The sequence below is a fragment of the Sciurus carolinensis genome, chromosome 6, assembly GCF_902686445.1.
Source record: "Sciurus carolinensis chromosome 6, mSciCar1.2, whole genome shotgun sequence".
In the NCBI taxonomy this organism is placed as follows: domain Eukaryota; kingdom Metazoa; phylum Chordata; class Mammalia; order Rodentia; family Sciuridae; genus Sciurus; species Sciurus carolinensis.
In genome coordinates this window covers 27,902,771-27,927,429 of record NC_062218.1, presented here as the reverse complement: position 1 = coordinate 27,927,429, position 24,659 = coordinate 27,902,771, and the positions used below count along the sequence as shown (strand labels likewise).

The following is a 24,659-nucleotide window of genomic DNA, read 5'->3' as shown; positions in this document are numbered from 1 at the left end:
TAATTTTTTAAATTGTAAATGGACACAGTACATTTATTTATTTTTATGTGGTGCTGAGAATTGAACCCAGTGCCCTTACATGTGCCAGTCATGCACTTTGCCAATAAGCTACAACCCCAGCCCTCACTTTTTAAATTTTAAGCCCATAACTATCTTGTGAATTATTGCCCTTTATTTTTTTCCATCACTGAGTCATCAGCACTATTCTCACATTTTTTGTAAAATTTTTTATTGTGCATATTTATGCCAAAAATGGGTTTATTTGGCATATTTATATTTACATAAAAATGTAATTTGATCAATTTCACTCCTCAGTCCCTCTTCCCATTTCATCACTATTCTCTACCCTAATGGTTTCCCTTCTTCTGTGGCATTACCTTGTTGTTGGTTTTTTTTCCCCTCTCCTCTCCTGTTTGTTCCCTATAGCTTCCACACATATAAGAGAATATACATAATGTTCTTTCTGAATTTATTTTGCTCCAAATTATGGTCTCCAGTTTTTTTCCTGCAAATGTTGATTTCATTCTTCTTTATAACTAAAACTCCATTGTGTATAACATATCACATTTATCTTTGATCTGTTGGTGGACACCTGGGCTGATTCCATTACTTGACTATTGTGAATTGTGCTGTGATAAACATGGGTATGAATGTATCTTGAAAATATGCTGAATTTAATTATTTTGTGTAAATGTGTGGGTCATTATAGTAGTTCTAATTTTAACCTTTTGAAGGACCTCCATACTGATTTCCACAGTAGCTATACTAATTTACATTCCTACCAACAGTGTCTAATTTCTTTTCCCCCCACATCCTTGCCAGCATTTATTTGTATTTCTTTTCCTTTTTTTAAATTTTTTTTTAGTTGTTGATGGACCTTTATTTATTTATATGTGGTGCTGAGAATTGAACCCACTGCCTCACATATGCTAGGTAAATGCTCTACCACTGAGCCACAACCCCAGCCCTATTTGTATTCTTGATGATTGGCATTCTAACTGGAGTGAGGTGTAATCTCACTATGATTTTCTAGATTTGAATTTCCCTGGTGGCCAGAGTTGTTGAACATTTTTTTCACGTAATTGTTGGCCATTTGTACTTCTGTTGAGAAGTGTCTGTTTAGTTCACTTGCCCATTTGTTGACTGGGTTATTAATTAGTGCTGGGATTTTTTTTTTAGTTTTTTAATATATATTTTCTAGATATTAATTCTGTAGGAAGAGCAACTGGGCAAAGATTTTCTTTCATTTTGTAAGTTCTCTTATCACTCTGTTGTTGCCTTTGCTGTGTTCTTTATTTGCATCCCATTAATTGATTCTCTTTTATTTCCTAAGCTATGGGGGTCCCATTCAAGAATTCTTTGTCTGAACCTGTATGTTAATTTCCCACTCCCCACCCCCCAAAATTGGAAAGTTTCAGGTCTTATACTTGATCCATTTCGCATTGATTTTGTGCAAAGTGAGAGATGGGGATCTAGTTTCATTCTCTTACATAGGAGAATGGATATCCAGTTTCCCACCACCATTTGTTGTTAAAAAGACAGTCTTTCTCTTTTGTGTGTTTTGGTACCTTTGTCAAGAATCATGTTGTTGATTGTGGGTTTTTCTCTGTCTTCTGTACCATTGAGCTACATGTCTTTTTTTTTTTTTTTTTTTTTTTTTTTTTTTTTTGTAAGTACAATGCTATTTTGTTTCTATGGTCCTATAGTACAATTTTAAATCTGTTTCAAAACATTGTTTACAATATGCTGACAACTATGCCACTTTAGGAAATTCAAAATAAATAAAATCTACCTTAACCTCAAGAATCTCAGTCTTTTGGACATCTTTAATTTCTTCAGAAATGAGAGAGATTCCTTTCATATGCGTGGAGTTTTCTAGATGATTGAAACATTCCTTAATACACTGTAACCTTTAAATGAAAATCCTTTAAAAAATGTCAGGCTGGGGAGATAGCTCAGTCGGTAGAGTGCTTGCCTTACAAGCACAAGGCCCTGGGTTTGATCCCCAGCACCGCAAAAAAAAAAAAAAAAATGTCTTCACTAAATAATTATTTAAAAAGACATCATTACCCTATGTGCACATCATGTACAACCATAGAAAACAAAATGATGTACCCCATTTGTGTACAATGAATCAAAATGTAGTCTATAAAAAAGTTTTAAAAATAATTTTTTAAAAATGTCTTTAACTTTCTACATTCTCCAACTGAATAAACCGAACTAGCATTAATTTTTTTCACTGTGGTTTTCACTGTGATTTACATTATAAGCATCTTTCTTTTCCATCTCATTTCTGTGCAGTTTCTATAAATTCCAACTCTCTTGAAGTGTATTCCTGTTTTGGAACTACATTCTTCATGCATCCAAACTTTTTACAGTTAATCTTTTTAGATCTGAGAAATGGGTAAATAGATAGTTTTTACCTCTGTGAGCTTTTTTAGTATATAACTAAACATGGGTTTTTTCAGCTTCCATATCATTTTAAGGATTTCTTTGTAATAGTTCCATAAAAATGTAGTTCCATAAAATGTGAAAGAAACTAGGCTTAATGTGGTTCCACTTATATAAAATGTCCAGAGTAGGAAAATCTGAAGTTGAAAGTGGTTTGTTGGTTGCCAGGGTTTAAAGAAAAGGGGAATGGAGAAAAGACTGTAATGGTATGAGATTTCTTTATGGAATGATGAAAGTGTTCGAGAATTAGATAGTGATATTTGGAGAACTTTGTAAGTGTATTAAAAGCCACTGATGAAGTCCTTTGTTTTTATTTCTTTATTTGTATTTCATTTTAAACGTTCTATACTATATTATGAATTTTTATTTTCTGTTTTTGCAACTTATTCTATGTAACTTTTTTTAACATTTATAAATACCTTCTTTTATTTAACCTTTCTTCTCCCCACACCTCCCTGGTACTGGGGATTGAACCCAGGGGGCATTCTACCACTGAGCTACATCCCCAGTCCTTTTTAAATTTGAGATGGGATCTCGTTAAGTTGCTGAGGGTCTCGCTTTAAATTGCTGAGGCTGACTTAGAACTTGAGATCCTCCCGCCTCAGCCTCTTGAACAACTGGGATTACAGGCATGTGCCACCATGCCTACCAGTCTAAGATTTTTATTGACAACCAGGCATGGTGGCATATGTTTGTAATCCCAGCTACTCGGGGCTGAGGCAGGAGGATCCCAGGTTCAAAACCAGCCTTGGCAATTTAGCAAGATCCTGTCTCAAAATAAAGCTGGGGTCTGGAGATGTAGCTCAGGGGCAAAGCCGCCCTAGGTTCTGTCCCTGGTACCACAAAAAAAAAAAAATGCACCTTATAATTTGTCATTCTGTTGTTTGAAAATGATTTACTTATTCATTTTCATGGTGGCAGATGCCTATAAATCGCAGCTATTTAGGAAGCTGAGATAGGAGGATCACAAATTGAGGCTAGCCTTGGTAACTTTGTAAACCTATCTCAAAGTAAAAATTAAAAAATTTAAAGGAATGGAGATGTAGCATAATGAAAGAACAGCCCTGCGTTCAAGCCTCAGTACCACCTAAAATTTTTTAAAAAATTAAAAAAAGAATTCCTTTGGTCTATATGCTGTTAAACATATTCTTATTTTTATTTTTAGGCTATGGAGTTACTAGTAGAGAAAGCAATTAGTAGTGCTTCCAGTCCTCAGAGCCCTGGGGATGCCCTAAGAAGAGTGTTTGAATGCATTTCTTCAGGGATTATTCTTAAAGGTAAATTTCATTTTGTTCTTAATGAAGTAAAATTAAGTTTGTTTGATAGTTAAATAAGAACTCTTTATCTTACAGATGGCTATTGCTAATGCTTTTGTCTCCCTGTGGTAATTATTGTAGGTAGCCCTGGACTTTTGGATCCTTGTGAAAAGGATCCCTTTGATACCTTGGCAACAATGACTGACCAGCAGCGGGAAGATATTACATCTAGTGCACAGGTACTAAAATTCCTAATCCCTGAACTTTGTTGGATTACTGCCCTTAAAGTTTTATTTTTTCATAATTGTTTTTTAGATGAAGTTACTGTATAATATTCCACTGCTTTAGTAAGTAAATCTTTAAAAAGGCTTACCTTAAACTAGATTTTGCTACTAGAATTTTTAATGTATTATTTAATTATGCAGGTTTGTCCAATTGTGAGCATTATATACTATAAGAACAGTATTTTCAGTGTCTCATTAAATCTGAGTATTAGATTATATATCAAGATCAGCAGAAAGTCATATCCTCTAGTTACACAGAAGTGGTAGGGTATATGGTTTTAGACATTGTTATAATGTAATCTTTCCTAACTGTACACACATTTTTAAGTTATACATAAATTACACTCTGCCTCATCAGTTCTTTGATTCCTGTTTATAAACTTGAGATCAGAATACCAAGACACATAATAAATGAAAGTGTGGATTCTGGGATCAGATTCCTTGGGCTTGAATACCATCTCTGCAATCTTGTTTATAAAATGGGATTAAACAATTTCTGTCTTGAAGAGAATTATTGGGAGGATTAAATAGGTTAGTATATGTAACTATACTATACCACTTGTTATATGGAAGGATCTTAAATGTTAGCATTGTTATCACTTATCAATCTTTTTATTTATACATGACAGTAGAATGTATTCTGACATATACGTAGAGTATGTATACTTCACATTTTTGTGGCTGTACATGATGTGGAGTTACTATGGTTGTATATTCATACATGAATATAGAAAAGTTATGTCCGATTCATTCTGCTGTCTTTGCTATTCCCATTCCCCTCCTTTCCCTTCATTCCCCTTTGTCTAATCCAGTGAACTCTTACTCTTCCCTTCTCCCAGCTTATTGTGAGTTAGCACCCATGTAAGAGAGAGAACATTTGACTTTTGGTTTTTTGGAATTGGCTTATTTGACTTAGCATGATAGTCTCCAGTTCCATCCATTTACTGGCAAATGCAACTGTTTCATTTTTCTTTATGGCTGAGCAATATTCCAACATTTTCTTTATCCATTCATCTGTTGAAGGACACCTGGGTTGGTTCTATAGCTTAGCTATTGTGTATTGAGCTGCTGGGAACAAACCCAGGATTTTGTACATGCTACTGTTGAGCTATACCCGCAAACATAAGATTCACACTTTTAAAGAATGGAATTCAGCCATTTTTAGTAATACTTAGAAGTTGTTAAACCATTTCCACTAATTCCATTATCTTTATTACTCTAAAAAGAAACCCTAGACCCAACAACACTTACTCCTTAACCCCTCTACCTCAGGCCCTAACAGCTAAACTATATTTTTCTCTACCTTCTGAATTTGCCTATTTAAAATAATTTGCATAAAAAGAATCATAGAATAATGTTTTTTGTGTGTCTGGTTCCATTTACTTAGCATTAAGATTTTAAAGATTCACTTTAATGGTTAAATAATATCCTACTGTATTAATATACTATATTTATCCATTCATTCATCAATTGATGGACATTTAGGTTGTTTCCACTTTTCGGCTATTATGCATAGTACTGCTATGAACATTTGTGAACAAGTTTTCATATTAAGTTTTTTCTTCTGATGTTGAGATCAGTGATCAAAATCATGGCCTGTCTGACTCCTGACACTGTGCTTGTGCCTGTGCGAAAGTTCAGGTCAAGATGCCCCAGTTGCCATGGTAACACTGGCCAGGGGGGCTACATGGAAGGCATGCAGCTCTATCAGTCCAGGCCTTGAGTTCAGCACCTTCTCCCAAGGATAGTGAATTCTCAGCAAAACAAGATGACCCTAATGTCTTACATCCTTCAGATTGCCTGCTTTGCTGAAACTTGCCCACAAACTTTTTTTAAGTTGCATATGAACACAATACTTTTTATTTATTTTTATGTGTTGCTGAGGATCGAAGTCAGTGCCTCACACATACTTGGCAAGTACTCTACCACTGAGCAACACCCCTGCCCCCACAAATAAACTTTTGATGAAACCTATATAATAAACTTGCTGAGCTAGCTTGGGAATCAGTCAACCCTCACCAGGGCTTGACTACACACTTGGCCCCAGCTGTTTGTTCCTATGTGTATCTGTTTGTCTCTTTATCCCTCATAGCTCCTGCTCATATGGTATCACCTTAATTAATGGCCACAGCTGAGAGATGAGAGTGTCTTGGCATTCTGATCTCAAGTTTACAAACAGGGATCAAAGAACTGATGAGGCAGAGGGTAATTTATGTATAACTTAAAAATATCTTTATTTTATTTATTTATTTTTATGTGGTGTTGAGGGTCAAACCCAGTACCTCATGCATGCTAGGCAAGCATTCTACCACTGAGCCACAACCCCAGTCCTATGTATAACTTAAGGGACTGTTAACTTATTTTCCAAAGTGGCATACAAGAAGGTGAACACTTTGGAAGGAAAAGAGGAATAGTCCTATACAGAGTCAAAGAAGGGAAAGAGAAACATAAAACATGTACATGGAAGGTCATGAAGAAACAAGTTGAAAATTGGTACAATGTAGAGCTTATTCAGATTTCACAAGTTATAAATGTACAGCCATCTTCAATTTTATTTTATATGCAGCTGTATATTTCTTTTTTAAATTTACTTTTATTGTAAACAAATGGGATGCCATCTTTTTTCTCTGTAAATGAAGTAGAGGCATACCATTTGTGTAATCATACATTTACATAGGGTAATGGTGTTTGAGTTGTACATTATTTAATCACCATCACAATCAAGATACTCAATTGTATCATTACCACAAGATACCCTTTAAAGCCACACTGTTCCCTTTTCCTATCCCTAACTTCTAGGATTCACTAATCTCTTCTTCTGAACTGCAATTTCAAGGATGTTAAATAAACAGAATTATGCACTCTACAACTCCTTCACTCTTTTAAAAAAAATATTTTTTTAGATGTTGACAGACCTTTATTTTATTCGTTTATTTATAAGTAGTGCTGAGAATTGAACCCAGTGCCTCACACATTAGGCAAGTGCTGTACCACTGAATCACAACCCCAGCCCAACCCCTTCACTTTTAAAAACATTTCTAACTACCTCCTAAAACTAGGACAATTTTATTCAAGCCTTTTAAAAAGTACTTTTTTAATATTGTGAATTCTGGTTGGTCAAGGTGGTACAAGCCTTTAATCCCAATGACTTGGGAAAGGCTGAGGTAAGAGGATGTATAGGCAACTGAGAAAGACCCAGTCACAAAATAAAAATGGCGGAGCACATGGCTCAGTGGTAGAGTGCCCCTTGGTTCACCCCTAGCACAAGGTTAGGGTGGGGAGAAGGGAATTGTTAGTTTTCAAATGCCTGATCCTAATCCCAAATTTCTTTCCTCTTAAATTTCAACTAATTCCTTCTGTTCTTTAGAAAATTAAATCAAAGAAATCAAAACCAAAACTAGTTTAATACTTTAGAATTGGTTCTATTTTAACTCTATAAAATATCCCTAATGTTCTAATACTACTTTTTCTTGCCCAGTAAAACATTTACTTACTCCTGACATCTTTGAAATTCCAAATTGTTCTTGCTGTTTGAGGCAATAAATCAAGATCTTGACAACTCTCACTTACCTTTTTTTTAAAAAAAAATATTTTGTTTTAGTTGTAGATGGACACAGTATCTTTATTTTATTTTTATATGGTGCTGAGGCTCGAACCTAGGGTCTCTGCACGTGCTAGGCAAGCGCTCTACCACTGAGCTACAACCCCAGTCCTCTTTTCTACTTTAGAATGGATTACTACTGTTCACAGTCAATATGTCTTTTTTCTCTACTCAGTACATTTCTGGGATCATAAAATTATGGATGGTTATAATAATTTAAGATTGATAAATGATAACAATGATAACATTTAAGATCCTTCATATAACAAGTGGTATAGTATAGTTACATATACTAACCTATTTAATCCTCCCAATAATTCTGTTCAAGACAGAAATTGTTTAATCCCATTTTATAAACAAGATTGCAGAAATGGTATTCAAGCCCAAGGAATCTGATCCCAGAATCCACACTTTCATTTATTATGTGTCTTGGTATTCTGATCTCAAGTTTATAAACAGGAATCAAAGAACTGATGAGGCAGAGTGTAATTTATGTATAACTTAAAAATGTGTGTACAGTTAGGAAAGATTACATTATAACAATGTCTAAAACCCTACCACTTCTGTGTAACTAGAGGATATGACTTTCTGCTGATCTTGATATATAATCTAATACTCAGATTTAATGAGACACTGAAAATACTAGAAAAACATAAGCAGATAACCCATTTAAACAGGTATTAGCATCATCTTTATGTCTTAAGAGTTTTAGCGAGGGGCTTTGGCTCAGTGGCAGAGAGCTTGCCTATCGTGTGAGGCACTGGGTTCCATCCTTAGCACCGAATAAAAAATAAACATATAAAGGCATCCATCTACAACTACAAAAAAAAATTTTTTTAGAAAAGTTTTAATGAGGGCTGAGGATGTAGCTCAGTTGGTAGAGTGCATGCCCCGTAAGCATGAGGCCCTAGGTTCAATCCCCAGCACCGCAAAAAAAGAGAAAAAGTTTTAGTGAAAGAAAAAAATGAGATAAAGCAAAATATAAGAGACTGGTGGGGATGGTGTGTGTGGGTCAGTGAAGGGAGGTGGGGTCAGAATGCAAGAGGCAAGTTGATGTGGTTCAATGTGAAGTTTGCCTTACCGTACAAAAGAAAAAGGATAACTACCAGATACCAAAATATCCAGTAAGCAAAGTGTAATGTCATACACCTGAAATCCCACCTACTCAGGAGGCTGAAGCCAGGAGGATTACAAGTTCAAGGCCTAGCCTGGGTAAATTAGCAAGACCCTATCAAAATAAAAAAAAAAAAAAAATGAAAAGACTAGGGATATAACTCAGTACTAAAGTGCTCCAGAATTTAATCCCCAATACCACAGGCAGGGAAGGAAAGAGAAAGGTCTTTTTAGAAAGGAGGTAAATGTAGTAAGCCCTGAAGGATTGTGTATAAGAAAATTTGCATAATGTCTTTAATCTTAAAGCAAATAAGCCAAGAAGCATATAAATATGCTCACTCCCACCGATTAAAAAATACAAGTTAGAAATAACAATTAGGTATTGTTTTAACCTATTGTACCTGTGAGAATTTTTTTTATTTGCACTTTCCTCCAATGGGGAAGCAGTTTCACATCATATATATTATTAGGAGATACTAATTCATATACATTTTTTTAGAGTCTGTATTCCCAGATTTTGCACGTGCAACAATTCCACTGCTCAAAGTTCATTCTAGAGAACTTTTCACATAAATATACAGAAACATCTTTGTTCAGGCTTCCATTATAACACATTTACAAAATTATTGGAACCAGCCTAATGTCTTCCAATAAGTTTTGAATATAACTGCAGTTCCTGAGTTAACTGTATATCAACTATCTAGGAATGCTGTCACCAAACACTAAATGAGAGCAGTTAACTTGCATTTTTTGTTTTATATAGTCTTGCTTTTTGATGTCATGTGTCATAATTTATAGTTAATGTTTTAGTTTGTTTTTCATGTATCTTCACTAAATAGTAAGCTTCATGAAAGCAGAAATGTTACTTGTTTGTATTCTGGCATAGTAAGTGCTTAGTTATCTTAAATGAGCAAGCATAAGAATAAATGGTTAAATGGGGAAAAAATTGAAGTATGATTCTATTTTATAAAGCTGTATTTGTGTGTACAACATGTGCCTTGAGCCTGTGCTCATGGGCTTCCAAAGAAAAAGTTGGAAAATAGGTGGATATGAACAAAGGAACTGTTTGCTCATTGAGAGAGACACTTTTTTTTCTTTTTTTTACTATATATTGTTTTAGGATGGTGGTATGTTTGTTTTTTCCAATGAATATACTACTAAATTTATTTAACAATTTATTTTTTAACTGGGTGTGGTTTCATATCCCTGTATTCCCTGCTGCTCAGGAGGCTGAGGCAGGAGGATCTTAAGTTTGAGTTTAGCTTGGGCAATTGACACCTTGTCTCAAAATTTTAGAAGGGGTGAGGGACTTCAGGTAAGGCTCAGTTTTTTTTATTTTTATTTATTTATTTATTTGGTACCTGGGAATGAACCCAGGGATGCTTAACCACTAAACCACATCCCCAGCCCTTTTTTTCTAAGTGCTGAGGCTGGCTTTAAACTTAATCCTCCTGCTTCAGCCTCCTGAGCCACTGGAATTACAGGTGTGCACACCACACCCAGCGGGGAATTTGTTTTTTAACTTAATGTTTCAGAAAGCAAAATGCACATAGAAAAGTCTGGAAATAAAAACATCAGAGCACATAGATTTCAGTTCTGATGATTAGTTGTGAAACTGATTCATTCAGGGTGTATATTTCATTGAACATGCTTTAAAAAAAAGTTTTTTAAATGGAGGGAATAAACATAAGAATATGTTAGTTTTAAAAATTAACTATATATTCTGACTCTTTGTTACAGTTTGCATTGAGACTCCTTGCATTCCGCCAGATACATAAAGTTCTAGGCATGGATCCATTACCCCAAATGAGCCAGCGTTTTAACATCCACAACAACAGGAAACGAAGAAGGGACAGTGATGGAGTTGATGGATTTGAAGCTGAGGGGAAGAAAGACAAAAAAGATTATGATAACTTTTAAAAAGTTTCTGTAAATCTTCAGTGTTAAAAACAACAGGTGCCAGTTTGTTGGCTGTTTTTCATTCATAATAATGTCTACTTTGAAAATTTTATCAAGAATTTAAGAATTTCATGGAAGAACCAAGTTTTTCTATGGCATTGAAAACTTAATGTACAGTGTTAGGTATTATATGAATGGAAAGACACCAGAAAAAAAATTGTGCTCCAACTAGCGAAAAAGAGGTTCTGGGTTTTTTTTCCCCATCATTTTGGTTTTATTTACTGATTGCCCTAGTTCCCCCTATTTTTGTGTCTTTTATTAACTAGTGCATTGTCTTATTAAATCTTTACTGTATTTAATGCAGGATTTGTGCTTCAGTTGCTCTGTGTATTTGGATATTTTTATTTAGAGGTTTTGTTTGCTCTTTGATGTTAGTTGTTAAGTTACTTTGTGTTATAGATGATATCCTTTACCCCTTAATATTTTACAGCAGTACGTTTTTTTGTAACGTGAGACTGCAGAATTTTTTCCTTTTGTTACTGTATGTGAAGGATTACAACACAAAAAGTTATCCTGCCATTCGAGTGCTCAGAACGAAATGTTTCTGCAGATCTTGTGGCATTTGTCTCTAGTGTGATATATAAAGGTGTAATTAAGACAGATTTCTGTTAATCTAATCAAGTTTGCTGTTAGTTGTGCATTAGCAGTATAAAAGCTAATATATACTATATGGTCTTGCAACAGTTTTAAAGCCTCTGCATAATTGATAATAAAAATGCATGACATTTTTGTTTTTAATAGACTTTTAAAATTATAATTTTAGGTTTAACACGTAGATCTTTGTACAGTTGACTTTTTGACATAGCAAGGCCAGAAAATAACTTTCTGAATATTTTTTTTTCTTCTGTGTAAGTGGAAAGGGCATTTTTCACATATAAGTGGGCTATTATTTTCAGAAGAAGCTTATCATTGTGCAACTAACAACTAGCCCTTAATTATGGTGACAGTTTCTTTTTGGTGTGTGTGAGATTACTCTAGCAACTATTGACAGTATAACACAGTTGAATGATTCTCCCACACACACACCCTATCACCCAGATAATTTACAGTTCTATTAACAGTGAGGTTGATAAAGTATTACTGATTTTAAAAATTAAGATTATCTAAGGGAAAAAAAAAAAAACAGAAAATTATTTGGTGTGGCCACCTTACATGCTAATGTCTTCTACAAATAACTAAATATCCTAGCAGTGATGTAATGAAAAGTTACATCTTACTGTTGATGTATGTATGCTCTGGTACACAGATGTCATTTTGTTGTCACAGCACTACAGTGAAATACATAAATAAAAACTTAAATTCATATAATGACTTAACTGTATTATATATTAGAATTTATATCATAAACTACTTTTGCTTTTAAATGACTTATGCTTCAGTAAAATCATATTCAGATTTCTTGGGTACTACATATCGTTATTCCTAACATAAGTGCTGCCTTAGTGCATAATTACCAGAAACTTTTATAGTATAATACTGTATTGGTTTTCTATGCTCATGGTTTTCTCCCAGACTTTTAGATGGCCAGGTAATTGTAAAATACTACTGGGGAAATAATCAGGAGTCCTAGGTTTTTCTCCCAAATCTTCTGTCAAAAACTATCTGTGTGACTTTGGCAAGCCTTTTTGTTTTTTGTTTGTTTTTTATAGTTTTCCACTAGAATTTTAGAATTTTTCCCACAGTTCTCTTATGAGGGAAGGAAGAGAATTAAACTTAATTGTGCACTGGTGACACACACCATGCTAGTTTTTTTCTCTTTTTCCCTTTTAAAACTATTCATAACAAAGGCTTTATTGGTAGAGTGCTTGCCTAGTATGCTTGGTGCCCTGGGTTCAATCCCCAGCACCAAAATATAAATCAATAAACCTATTTATGATACGTGAAAGTGCCATACTGCTTATTTTCCACATGAGGAAACTGAAGCCCAGAATGCCTAAATGAAGATCATACATCTTCAGTATTTAATTGTTGAAATCGAGACTCAGATTTCAGCATTTATGGTCAACAACACTTTGCCAGACCGAGCCCATTACTGCAGTTATGTTCTAAATTTTCAGCCCACGTTTCAAAATTTTGCCTTTAGTTTGGGTGTCTTCATCCAGAAGTACTGTTGATGCCATTTACATTTTTTACTAGATTAATTATTTCTGTATTAATTTTTTGTTGTAGTTAACTATGGCTAAATCCACATTAACCATCTTGGACGAAAGAGCAACTTACTCTGTAGTAAAAAGAAGTATTGGTTATCATCCTGCTATGCATGCTCAAACCAATTGTTTTGGTAGTTAATATATTTACTAGTTATTCTCTGCATCTCAAACTGGCTTTCCCTGTTATTAGTGCATGCTTGTGTTACAATAATTTAATGATAAACCAAATAAATTTATTCTTCTCACCTTGCCCTAATGATATAATGCATTCCAAATTAGATTTTTTCTTTGTCCTAAGCACTATTATGTTTCTATTTCTTTGAATACCCTAGAATTAAAAATGCAAAATTATATAAACAACTTAGCAAAGAATCTGTTTTTTTTCTTAAGTCAACAGTATTTAAAATCATTTTTTCATGCTTATTAAAAAAATCTTTTGCCATCAAATTTTTAAATAAAGGGCAAGTATTGTAGTGTCATACAAAGGTGATAATGTTCATAGTCATCTCAAATTTGAGAGTCACCTGAAAAACATTTTAAAATTAAGATTTTTCAGCCCTAATTGCAGATTCTTATTGAAGAAGGCAAGAGTTAGCCTGAGAATCTTCATTTTAAGATGGATTTCTGTCAGGGTTGGTAGTACACACCTGTAGCCTGTACCCCAGCAACTTGGGATACTGAGACAGGTCAAGTTCATGGCCAGCATTAGCAATTCAGTGAGACCCTGTTTCAAAATATAAAAGGCAGACCTATGTGTGAGGTCCAGTACTGCCAAAAAAAAATCAGTAAGATAACTTCCTAATAACTATTTGAATGGATAGCATACATGCTATAAAAGTCAAAAGATATAAAGTGGCATACAGTGTGGTAAGTATTCTACCTTGCCTTACTTTTAGTTGTCATTCTTCTTCCAGGGGCAGTCAGTGTTGACTCCATGCTTCCTTTGTTTTGTACACAAATGTAAATTAGATATTTTTCTTTGATATGGGTGGTTCTCATACAAGTGGCCCATGGTTCATGCTTTAATAAATACTTAATAGTAGTGTTTTAAGTCATTTTACTAAATGACCTTTGTGAAATGCTTTCTAAAAAAGCAATCTTGGGGTCTGGGGATCTAGCTCAGTTGGTAGAGTGCTTACCTGTCAAGCATAGGGCCCTGGGTTCATCCCCAGCACCGCCAAAAAAAAAAAAAAAATGCAAAAAAGCAATCTCCTGTGGAGCAAAAGAAAGAAAGGGCTGGAGATAATTGTTAGTTATTTCATTCAAGATGACAACTGGAAAAGTCTTCTTAAATACATCTTGTTTTGCTGATTCGAAGTATAAAAAGATGATTAATTTGATCTTAAAACCTGACTACTTTTAAAATAAATGAATTTTAAAAAAAAAGCTCAGAATGGGAAAGCAACATACTTTTGACTTGGATAAAAATAAGCCTTCTAGAAATTCAGGATAATTCCAAATAAGAATGTTCCTTATGAGAAAATATCCAGGGTGCTGTCAAGTACCTCAAGCTTTGCTTTGAGCTGTTAAAAAATTAAACTCTAGACCTGAGGATGTGGCTCAGTAGCAGAGTGTTTGCCTATCATGAGCAATCCCAGCACCCCACCAAAAAAAAAAAACACTTGAGTGTGGTCATCCACACTAGCTTATAACCCTAGCTATTCTGGATCCTGAAGCCCGAGGATCCCAAGTTTGCTTACTGGGCTGGGGATGTAGCTCAAAGGTAGACCATGTGCCTAACATACACAAGCTCCTAGTACAATCTTTGTATTATAATGTAGACAAATACTGAAGACCTGACTTGGCAAAGCATGATCTGAGGGGGTCATAGGGAAGTTAAAAACCTGTATTTAGTGAGCTAGCACTGGAACTCTTAACAGAAAAAGTTTCTTGTCTGAATAACATCAAAATATGGGATGTACATAGTATAGTCCTCCTATACTTGGCATTGGTCACACCAGATCTGGAATGTGGTGTTCCATTCTGGGCATTAAGAATAAGAGATATTCAAGAGAGAATGACTAAGTGAATTTGTTTCTCTCCTTCCCCCCTGTTGGGAATCGGGCCCAGGGCCTACTACTACTACTACTACTACTACTACTACTACTACATAACATCTACTACTGAGACCCCTTTCAAAAAATAAAAAGGGCCAGGGGATGTAGTGTGGTGGTAGAGTGACCCTGGGTTCGATCCCCACCCCCCACCAAAAATGGTTTCATGGCACCTAAGATACAGATATAAAATCTGGGGACAACTGGTGCTGTTTTGCTATTGCCTTAACTCTTGTCTTGGCACTGAATTTTCTGGATGTGTGTGTGTTTTGTTTTTCCTGCCTTTTGTGCTTCTAAGTGGTAACTTCCCATTCTTCTGGTACCGCTTCTTTTCTACATGTACATGCAGTTTAATGACCCACCATTCATCTTCCACGTTTTAGACTCTTCTCCTTTGTTAAAAATTATTTTCAAATCCTATTTTTATCCAAACTCCAGTCTATACTAATCAACGTACAGCCCTTGTATATTCCTTCTGGGGTCATCTGATCACTGCTACTCAGAAGCCTTTAAGGCAGGTTCAGTGGTGCATGCCTATAATCCCAACCATTTGGGAGACTGAAGCAGGAGGATCACAAGTTTAACTCTAGCATTGGCAATCTAGCAAGACCTTATCGCAAATTTTTTTAAAGATCTTCAAACAACTTTGCATCACAGCTCAATAGCATATATTACTTCATCCTCACAACATTGCTATAAGTATTCATTACTTATGCGCAAGCTGAGGGTTAAGGTTAAGTAACTTACTATTGACATAAAAGGATTATCTGAATGATTCACATCATCAAAAAGCTTCATAATTGGGGAATTCTGTTGACTTTAAAGCCTGAGCTTTTAATACTAGGTACCTGTTATAGATAGATGCCTTTTAACAAAGCCTTTTTCTGTATAGGGTAGTAATGCTTAAGTATGCAAATAGATATTCCAGATATTCCAGCTTTGATCCAGTCCAAAAGACTACCCATCAGCCTTTTCTCTCTTATAAAGAACCTACAAAACTATATCTCTTTCCAAGGTCAGTGGTTAAATAAGGTTAGGAAAAAGGAGGGGATTCCATATCCTTTGTTCTGCATTTTGACCTTTGGCGGAAAGTCAGAAAGTAAATACTTGAAATTTTAGTGTGTAGCCAAATCTGTTTTAGGCACAATCGCTAAAGTTATTCTCAGTTCTGAAATTCTTCAGTCAAGTGATCTGGTGTTTGTTATGCATGAGGATACTTAATGTTCCTACATTTCATGAGAGAGAGAACCACACAGAAACAATGGTGCAATTCCTTCGTAGGTAAGTTCAAGACAAATGTGGGGAAGGAGTGTTGAAATAGAAGCAAGCTAGAACCTTAAGGAAATCTCATTTCAGAGATGAGACCAAAATCATACATCTCAATAATCTCAGTAACATTGGAGCAACCTGCTTATCTTCCTGTCTGGAAAAAAAATAATTAACATTGGCTATCCCTGGGATATGAGATCCTTCATGACTTTTTTTCACCTAATTCAGATTATTTGAAAATAAACATGGAATATTTTGGTAATAACACTATAATATCAGTTTTTTTAAAAGGGTTAATGTGCAATTACACATCCAGACAATTCTCATAAATATTCTCGAAATAAGTGAATAGTAGTTATATGAAGTCAGTTTTCTAACCTTACTAGTACTCAAATAAGTACAAGTCTTTTGTCATTAGAAAAATATTGAAAATATTAAGGTCTAAGGTAGGAATACCAAGATCTCAAAAACCAAGGAATACCAACATAGTTAACATGAATTAACTTTTTTTTTTTAAATACATAAAGAGCCAGGCACAGAAGCACATGCCTGTAATCCCAGCAACCTGGGAGGTTGAGGCAGGAGATTCATGAGTGCAAAGCCAAGCCTTGGCAATTTAGTGAGGCCTAAGCAATTTAGCAAGACCCTGTCTCAAAAAATAAAACAGGCTGGAAATGTGGCTCAGTGGCTAAGCACCCTGAATTCAATCCCCAGTACAAAAAAAAAAAAATTTTACCGGATACATGTATAAATGTATAAGTTCTAGTATATTTACTGGTACGTTAACAACATAAGATTAGAAACAGTTGAAATGTCTGTCAAGGAGAAATACAGCCCAACCATCTGAATGATATTAGAGACCAGTGATTCTAAAGAAGAAAGTCCCATCCTTGAAACCCATTCCTCATTCAGTCTTTGTTACTTAGAAATGTTAGGAAAAGTTGAAAGAACTATGTAGTATGTTCAATGAAAAAAATAAGGTAAACCCATGTGTAGTCTCTTTTAATATGTATGCATATGTGTGTATATATGTACTGGGGGTTGGACCCAGGAACACTAACTACTGTGCTAGATCCCTGGCCCTCCTAAGGATAGATTGCAACACACACAAAAATTGCAAAATCCTTTGCATGACATTCAAGGTTCATAAATGTACCTCCAACCTGTCCTTACAGTCTTGTTTTCCAGAACTCTCTGCATTATAACCCACAGTGTGACAACGTCCAGAGCCAAGTGCTTGCCCTCACCTCTCTACACATTTGCACATGCTGGTCCTGATCCTGGTACTGGTTTCTCTTTGAGAGTTCAGCCTTTGTGAAGTCCTTTTCTGATTAAGAGTGACAAAAGCCTTTCCTTTGGGTGGGGAGAGGTGCCACCCTGATGATATGAGAAGACCAGGAGAAAAGTGGAGCAGAGACTTCTTTCTGAAAATGAATGGATTATTTCTCTTACCTCGTGATTCTACTGAATTTCTCAGTATTTTATCGTGAGGTGAAAAAATGAATTGATTTCCCTCTACCCCTTTCTGGGCCCTCAGACTATTTAAACTTGTATAAGATATGTACAGTTTGAGATTGCTTGCTTTACTTGGCTGCCCTCACAACCTATTCCAGAAACCAGGTGGATGAATGGTGAACAATAGACTCTAGTGTTCTGGGGGTAGGTATGGAGGTGGGGAAATGGCTACTCATTTAGCAGGGCTCAAGCAGAAAAGTTAGTCTGTAAAAAACATGGAGATGTTTCTTTGCAGCTTAGCAATTCCTTATGTTCTCTTTCTGCCTTTGGACAGAAACTTTTTTTCAAAAATTTTTGTTACGTCTTAACCTTGGGACAGATGACAATTTCAAATATAAAACTGGGCCTTTCAAAATTCCTGTTTTCTTTTAGAGTCACCTGAACAATGAGCCTTTCAGGTTTTCAGTGAGGTGAGTGGGGGTGGTGAGCCATGCTCAAAACAGGCCTGACTGTATTTTGAGCAAAGATCAAATATCCCAGTGGGGCGGTATGCCTGCCCTGGTTTTAGATGAGAAAGTTCTGGCACTTAAGATTGCAACGGATTCCTTCGTCTAAAATCATTAGGCTCCAAATGCCAATGGTCCTCTACTGTAGAAAAGAGGCACTCTCCCATTCATTTTCCAAATTTTCAAGCCATATTGAGTACCAAATGAAACCGGATGGCTGCTGGTTCCTTACTTTCCCCTGTCCAGCAACACTAGAAACTCTTTTTATTTTTTAGATTGTAGATGGACACAATACCTTTATTTTGTTGATTTATTTTTATGTGGTGCTGAGGATCAAACCCCAGTGCCTCACATATGCGAGGCAAGCGCTCTATACTGAGCTACAACCCCAGCCCCCAGAAACTCTTAAGATCTACACTTAGTACTTTGATCTCAGTTAACATTCAAGAAGGAGTAACACATTATTTTTATTTTGTTATACACAGTTTTCTTAACAGTGATATCACCCAGTAGCAGTCGAATGATAACGTAAGTGTTAAACTTAATAATTTGAGATACATCGACAAGCTTTTTTCATTCCTTCTTCCTAGAGATCATCCCCAAATTGGATGCCAGATCTTGACTTCTATCATCATGGAATGAGTCAAGAAAAATTTAAATGGAGGACCAACCAAAACAACAGGTTTTATTGGCCTCCCTTTTGTTAGGTAGTAGCTTGCCATGCAGTGAAATGCATGACAAGGTAACCAGTGTTCTTTAAATTACTTCAGGGTCTTCTTTAAACTATTTTCAAAGTAGACAAGAAAGCAAAGGGTAGTAGTCAATTTGTAGAAAATAAACAGACGCAAAAGAGCTAATGGGAAACTATGTCAAAAGAAAAGGATTAACAGGACTAACTCTTGACAGGGTCTGTTGACATTGATGCGAAGCTAGAAATTATGGCTATAGGTGTCTTCATTTGCCTGGGGAGGAAGATTCCTTTAGTAGCACAAGGGCACTAAGGTAACTTCTGACCAGCTACTGACCCCAGTGCCCACATTAACATAGAATTGACTTATAGAGGAAGCCCCTTAAATAGGATGGCCACCATGACAGTTCTGGAGAGGACCAATTAAGGTCCAAAATTCCACTGCCCCCATGAAGGAGGAATTGAAACCTGATTGGCAAAGAGTACAGAAGGTGGTCCCCAGTTCTCTTGGTAAACATCAAACAGTAGTAAATTTGGAGACAACATTGTCTTCTTGTCATTCTCTGCTCGGAGATGGCCCACTCTCTTGAGAGTGCTCTCTGCTTAAGCCTCACTCTACTTTCACTTGCAATAAAATTCTCTTTTTGGTGTCTGACTTTAGTTTCTAATTTTCTTTTGTCAGAACACAAGAACTGAGATTTGGAGTTTCAGCTCCCCACTTTACTGTGATTCTCCCTCACTTTACTTTGATTCTCCCTCCCAGCACACACACACCCCAGATACTAAGGGCTCTGAGTTAGGGAGAAAACTAGTTCTGGACAAAGAGGGCAGAGTAGGGACCACATAGTGTCCATGCACTTTAATCACCTGCCCTACAGTTTCCCTATAATTTGTGGGAAACTGCAAGAAGAGTGGGCCCAAGTCTTGTACCCCTGTATGGAAATTTAGGAATGTGCTAGACCTGCTGATCCTAGTCCCAGCCGCCAATCAGAGTAGTTGAAATGGTGGCATGGCTTTACCTGGTACTTGCTTCTATGTCTCCCAAGTTTTCCATGGCCCTTCAAGAGAGATATGGAAGGTAATAAGGAGAGAAAACTAAGGTGCCCAGCAGAGAAAATGGATCAAGGATATGGCATAAGCTGCCAAGGGATACGGACTCAGTTCCATCTCTAAGGAAAAACCAGGCTAGCAAGCTGTAAAAGGGCAGGAGGAAGTATCTCCAGGCCTGAGTGAGCACTTTCCCTGTCAAAAGACAGATGAGATAAGCCCCTGGGACTCAGGTCAGGGAGATTGTAACCTCCCCCATCTGATCCCAGGCAGGGATTTTGTGCACTCCTAGAGCCCTCAATTCAGCTCAGTTAATACTCCATACTTTATGTGATTGTGGCTGAGCAGGTGTCCAGAGGAAGCCTGGTGATGGAGGTCAGGAAAGGAATGGGTCCCAACTCTTTCCTTAGTGTTTTCCTTTCTCCTATGGAGCTGACTAGGAAAATTTCTCAGTTGACAGCCAATACCTTCCTCTCACCACTTTTTAAATAGTCCTGTAGAGGGCGCACTTTTCCTGTCCCTGAGGTTTGCAAGATCATTCAAGACCTGAAGGCTTTTCCATCCATCTGACAATTTATTCAAAGTATTGAGGACTGTTCTGGAGAGAATGAAAGCAACAAGAAGCACAAGAGGGGCCTCTGACTTTGAGGAGCTCCCAGATACTCTGAGGAAGACAACAAAGACATGGACTTATTCCAGTTATCCCAAGCATGTTCAAGTGAACAGGGCAAGGCACCATACAGTTCTGGATGCCTAGGAATTCGGAAAAAGTCTAGCCTATTTCGGGCAGTCTTTAAGGAATATGTCAACAGAAGCATTGATATTGGGAGTAGATTGGATGGGATGATAGGGGACTTATGCCAGGAACGGCAGAGACAGAAAATGGCAAAATCTTGAAGGACCATGTCTTTAATATTCAAATTGTTCAGGACTAGGGTTGCAGCTCAGTAGTACAACACCTGCCTAGCATGCAGAAGGCCCTGGGTTTGATCCCCAATAACACCGAAATAATTAAAATTATTTGAATTCTTCACCATAAAATGGCTAATGTGATGTTCACCTCAGAGGGCTGGGGAAGCTATACTGAGATAGCAAAAAAAAAAAAAAAAAAAAAAAAAAAAAAAAAGTTTTTTAAAAATTCATTTTTTTGTTGAGGCTACATAGTAATTCTCATGGTTCAGAATCCAAAGGTAAAAGGGGGTATACATTAAAAACTTTGAATCTTTTCTTGAAATACCCAGTTTCCCTTTCTGAAAGCAACTAGTGTCCTAGAGTTTTTGTTTCTTTTGTAACTATCTGAAGATGTTCTATGCAAATATGAAGAGGTAATGAGATAATTATATGTAGTCTTTTATGTTCCCTTTTTTACATAAAAGGTAACTAATCTACTATGCATACTGTTCTGTTCCTTGCTTTAATCATCTACTGTAAGTGCCAACACTGGGCATTTAACTCATTTATTTGCCACAACAATCATATGAGGCAGATGCTATTAATATGCTCATAACCTCTATTTTTTTTTCCTTTTTAGTCTTTCTGTGTGGGGGTACATGCACACACATATGTTTTGGGAATTGAACTCAGGGTCTTGTGCATGCTAAGCACATGTTCTGCCACTGAGATACGCTCCCAGCCTCCAACCCTCATTTTTGGAGGAGAAAAAAATGAGGTCCAACTAAACAAGTGAAAGCTTACAGATCTAGTAATTCGTGGAGGTCAGACTTGAACTCAGGCAATCTGATTCCAGAATATTTGTCTTTAACCACCCAACTCTACAGCCTCTACCTGAAGAACTTTCTCATTCTTTTTCACAGCTGTGTAGTATCCCATTGAATGGTTGGCCTGTAATTATTCAACTCAAATCTATTGGTAAACATTTAAGTTTTTCCCAATATTCTGCTATTATGCTATAATAAAAGAACTTGGACATAGATCATTTCACCTGTAGGATATAAATTTAGAAGTAAAATTTCTGAGCTATTTTTGATAGACTTTGTAAAATTGCCTTCCTTTTGCCCTATCAATTTTCACTCAAAGACACATATAAAAATAAATCATCACAAATTCTCCCTAGCAGATCCTCATATTATGGCACCACACGGTTAAGAACAATCTAAGTGCTTCTTTCTTCAAATTTATCCCTCACCATCTTCAGAGGAGGATCAGAACGCCCCTTGTTATGGCAAGAGGCTAAGGAATTTTCTATTTCCAGTGAAAGAAGAGGAAGGTCTGAAGATACCAGATCATTTGCTAAAGTTGAAAATTGGCAAGTAGCCACTAAACAGCACTTGCATTTTAGTCCCTGAATATATACATATATATATATACATATATATGGATATATCTTGCTTGCCTGCTTATTAATCAATCACAACCTTGTCTGCTTTTCATCCAGTGCCATTTCACTCACTCAAGTGCAAATATTTATTGAATTCCTACTATATTTAGGCACCTCTTAGATAAAGATGAGTAAAAGGCACAAATAGGCGACTTCAAGTGACTCCAAAGAGGAAGAATTGCAAACGGCTAGGCTTCAACTATGGGCCAGAATAAAACATTGCCCCATCTGGGAGTATGCTGCTGCCTGTCAGTTTCTGGGAAGGAACAGGACTGCCTTTGATCTGGCATACATTTCTATGTCAGCTTTGTTCCTATTTATAATTCTCCTAGAAATTAAGGCAGCATTGGGAGAAAAGAGTTGCCTTCAACTATTGTGTGTAAGTTAAGATTTTTCAAACTCCAGGGGCTACCATCAGTGTTTATTAATAGGTGGTGTATTAATTGACTTCACCATGACAGGAATCTTTCAGTCAGTTGGGTGAGACTTATTCTGAGGAAGTTGGAACTATACCCTACTAGCAGGTAGAGCAAGATGGGAACAGATTTTACTTTGTTCAAAATAACTTATAAATAATGGAAACTTATGTCTCACAGTTATCAGTGCTAGTAAGTTCCTCATCAAGTTACCATCAGATTCTGTCTTGTGAGGGCTGCTTTGCTTCAAAGATGGTACCCTCCTGCTCCATCCTCTCATGGCAGTAGGCAAGGAAAGTCCCTCCAATCTGTTTATAAGGGCACTAGTTTCATTCATGAAGGTTTCTCCCTCAAGATTAAATTCATCCTAAAGGCCCCACTTAATACTGTCACATTGGTGATTAAGTTTCAACATGACTTTGGGGGGATATATTCAGACCATAGCAAAACAGTCTTCAGTCCTTAAAAACTTTCTACATTTGTTGGCTATAGTGTTCTGCAAGTATATAGATCTTATGGTAGTGTCATTTTTCCATAATCATCACATTACAAACCAACTTGACCACAAGTGAATGGTGAAGGTCAGGGTAAAGTAGGTATTTAATGCAGGATGATTTGAAGGGAGGAAAAATTTGCTTGAATTTCTATCAAAACCCATTATTTCTGGTCCAAGAACTGGGCCAGAAGTTTAAAACAAAAACAAACTCTGTTTAATGGGGTCCCAGGCTGATAAACAGGAAGGGGTTGCTTTGCTCTCTTTCTGCCAGTTCCAAAACAAAGTAAGTTATGTCCTGTATTTTAATTCTCCTCTACCAGGTCTCACTCAGATCTACTTGTTTAATTATTTTATTTTGCAGTGGGGATTGAAGGGATGGCTTCACACGTGTCAGGCAAGTTCTCTATCACCAAGCTACATCCCCAACCCTTTTTAAAAATTTGAGTCAGGGTCTAAGTCACCTAGGCTAGCCTCAAACTAGAGATCCTCCTGCCTCAGTCTCGGAATAGCTAGGATTACAGATGTGTGCTACCGCACTGAACTTCACTTACATTGTAAATTTACTTGGAGTGAATTTGGGAAGGGGGAACACATGAAGATTAATTGGGGGAACAAGCAAGGTCACTGATGTGACTCATGCTTGATTATAGCATACATAGTACCTGATACTTGAAAATTTAACTGCAAATATTTATCAGTGTTTTCCACTACGCTGAATTTTTCGAAAGGTGGATCCCATTTTACTCATTTAACACAATGCTTAGTGCCACAGATTGAATTTATCATTATTACCTTACGGTGTTGAGGATCAAACTCATGGCCTCATGAATGCTAGTCAAACGTTCTATCCAAACCCCAAAGGTGAAACTTAAATTTTGAATTTTCTTTGTAACCTTGATAAGGGCTTTTGTTTTTGTGGTGCTGTGATTGAACCGAGGGCCCTGTGCATGCCAGGTGAGCACGCTACTAACTGAGCTATATCCCCAGCCCTCTTAAGGGTTTTTGATATTCTGTTAGAAACAAACGAAAAAGTTTGGGAAAATGAAGTTGACAAAATCTTTTTATGATTACTCAAACCTATTGCTTAGTGTCTGTTAACTCTTGGTTTCTCTCCCTTTTTCTCTACATATAAAATAATAAAGTTTAAACGCTATTGATACAGATTTGTAATTCATACGGTCAGACTCTCTACACTTCTGGACGTTTTATTACAAAGCAACAAGCAACGGAAGGGAGCAACGCGGCTGAATAACTGCTCACACCAACTTAGTGACCGCGGGATCATTGGATGGCAGCGACATACTCACTATCCAATCGCCAGAAAACCCCGAAAGAACGCTCTCTGGATTGGTTAGCGGAAACATCTCTCCAGGTGAATTCAAGAAAGCCGGCAGCACCTCTGGCCAATCGGAGGAATTCTGGGGCCCGGCTTTGCCGCAGGAGGGTAGCAGAGAACTTGTCACCGGGGAAGAATCTCGGCGGTCAGACCGGCCCTCCACGAAGGGAGAGGCGTGGCCTCCGGCGGCGAGTTCCAGGCTGGTGGGCGGGGCGCGAGGGCCTGGGCGGGGCGAGCGGA

The 24,659-nt window shown here is 36.7% G+C and overlaps 1 protein-coding gene and 1 non-coding gene across 2 annotated transcripts in view; both read left to right on the top strand.

The window, feature by feature from the left end:
- The window catches only part of Zfr (zinc finger RNA binding protein), a 76,844-nt gene extending 65,026 nt beyond the window's left edge, over positions 1-11,818 (top strand). Inside the window, 3 exon segments of the mRNA XM_047555395.1 lie at positions 3,617-3,728; positions 3,849-3,946; positions 10,446-11,818. Of these exon segments, the coding sequence (XP_047411351.1) occupies positions 3,617-3,728; positions 3,849-3,946; positions 10,446-10,625 (390 nt within the window). The 3' untranslated portion in view covers positions 10,626-11,818.
- On the top strand, positions 8,451-8,524 carry Trnat-cgu (transfer RNA threonine (anticodon CGU)). Its single transcript has one exon. It is a non-coding gene; the product is annotated as a tRNA-Thr (tRNA).
- Positions 11,819-24,659: the final 12,841 nt, after the last annotated feature.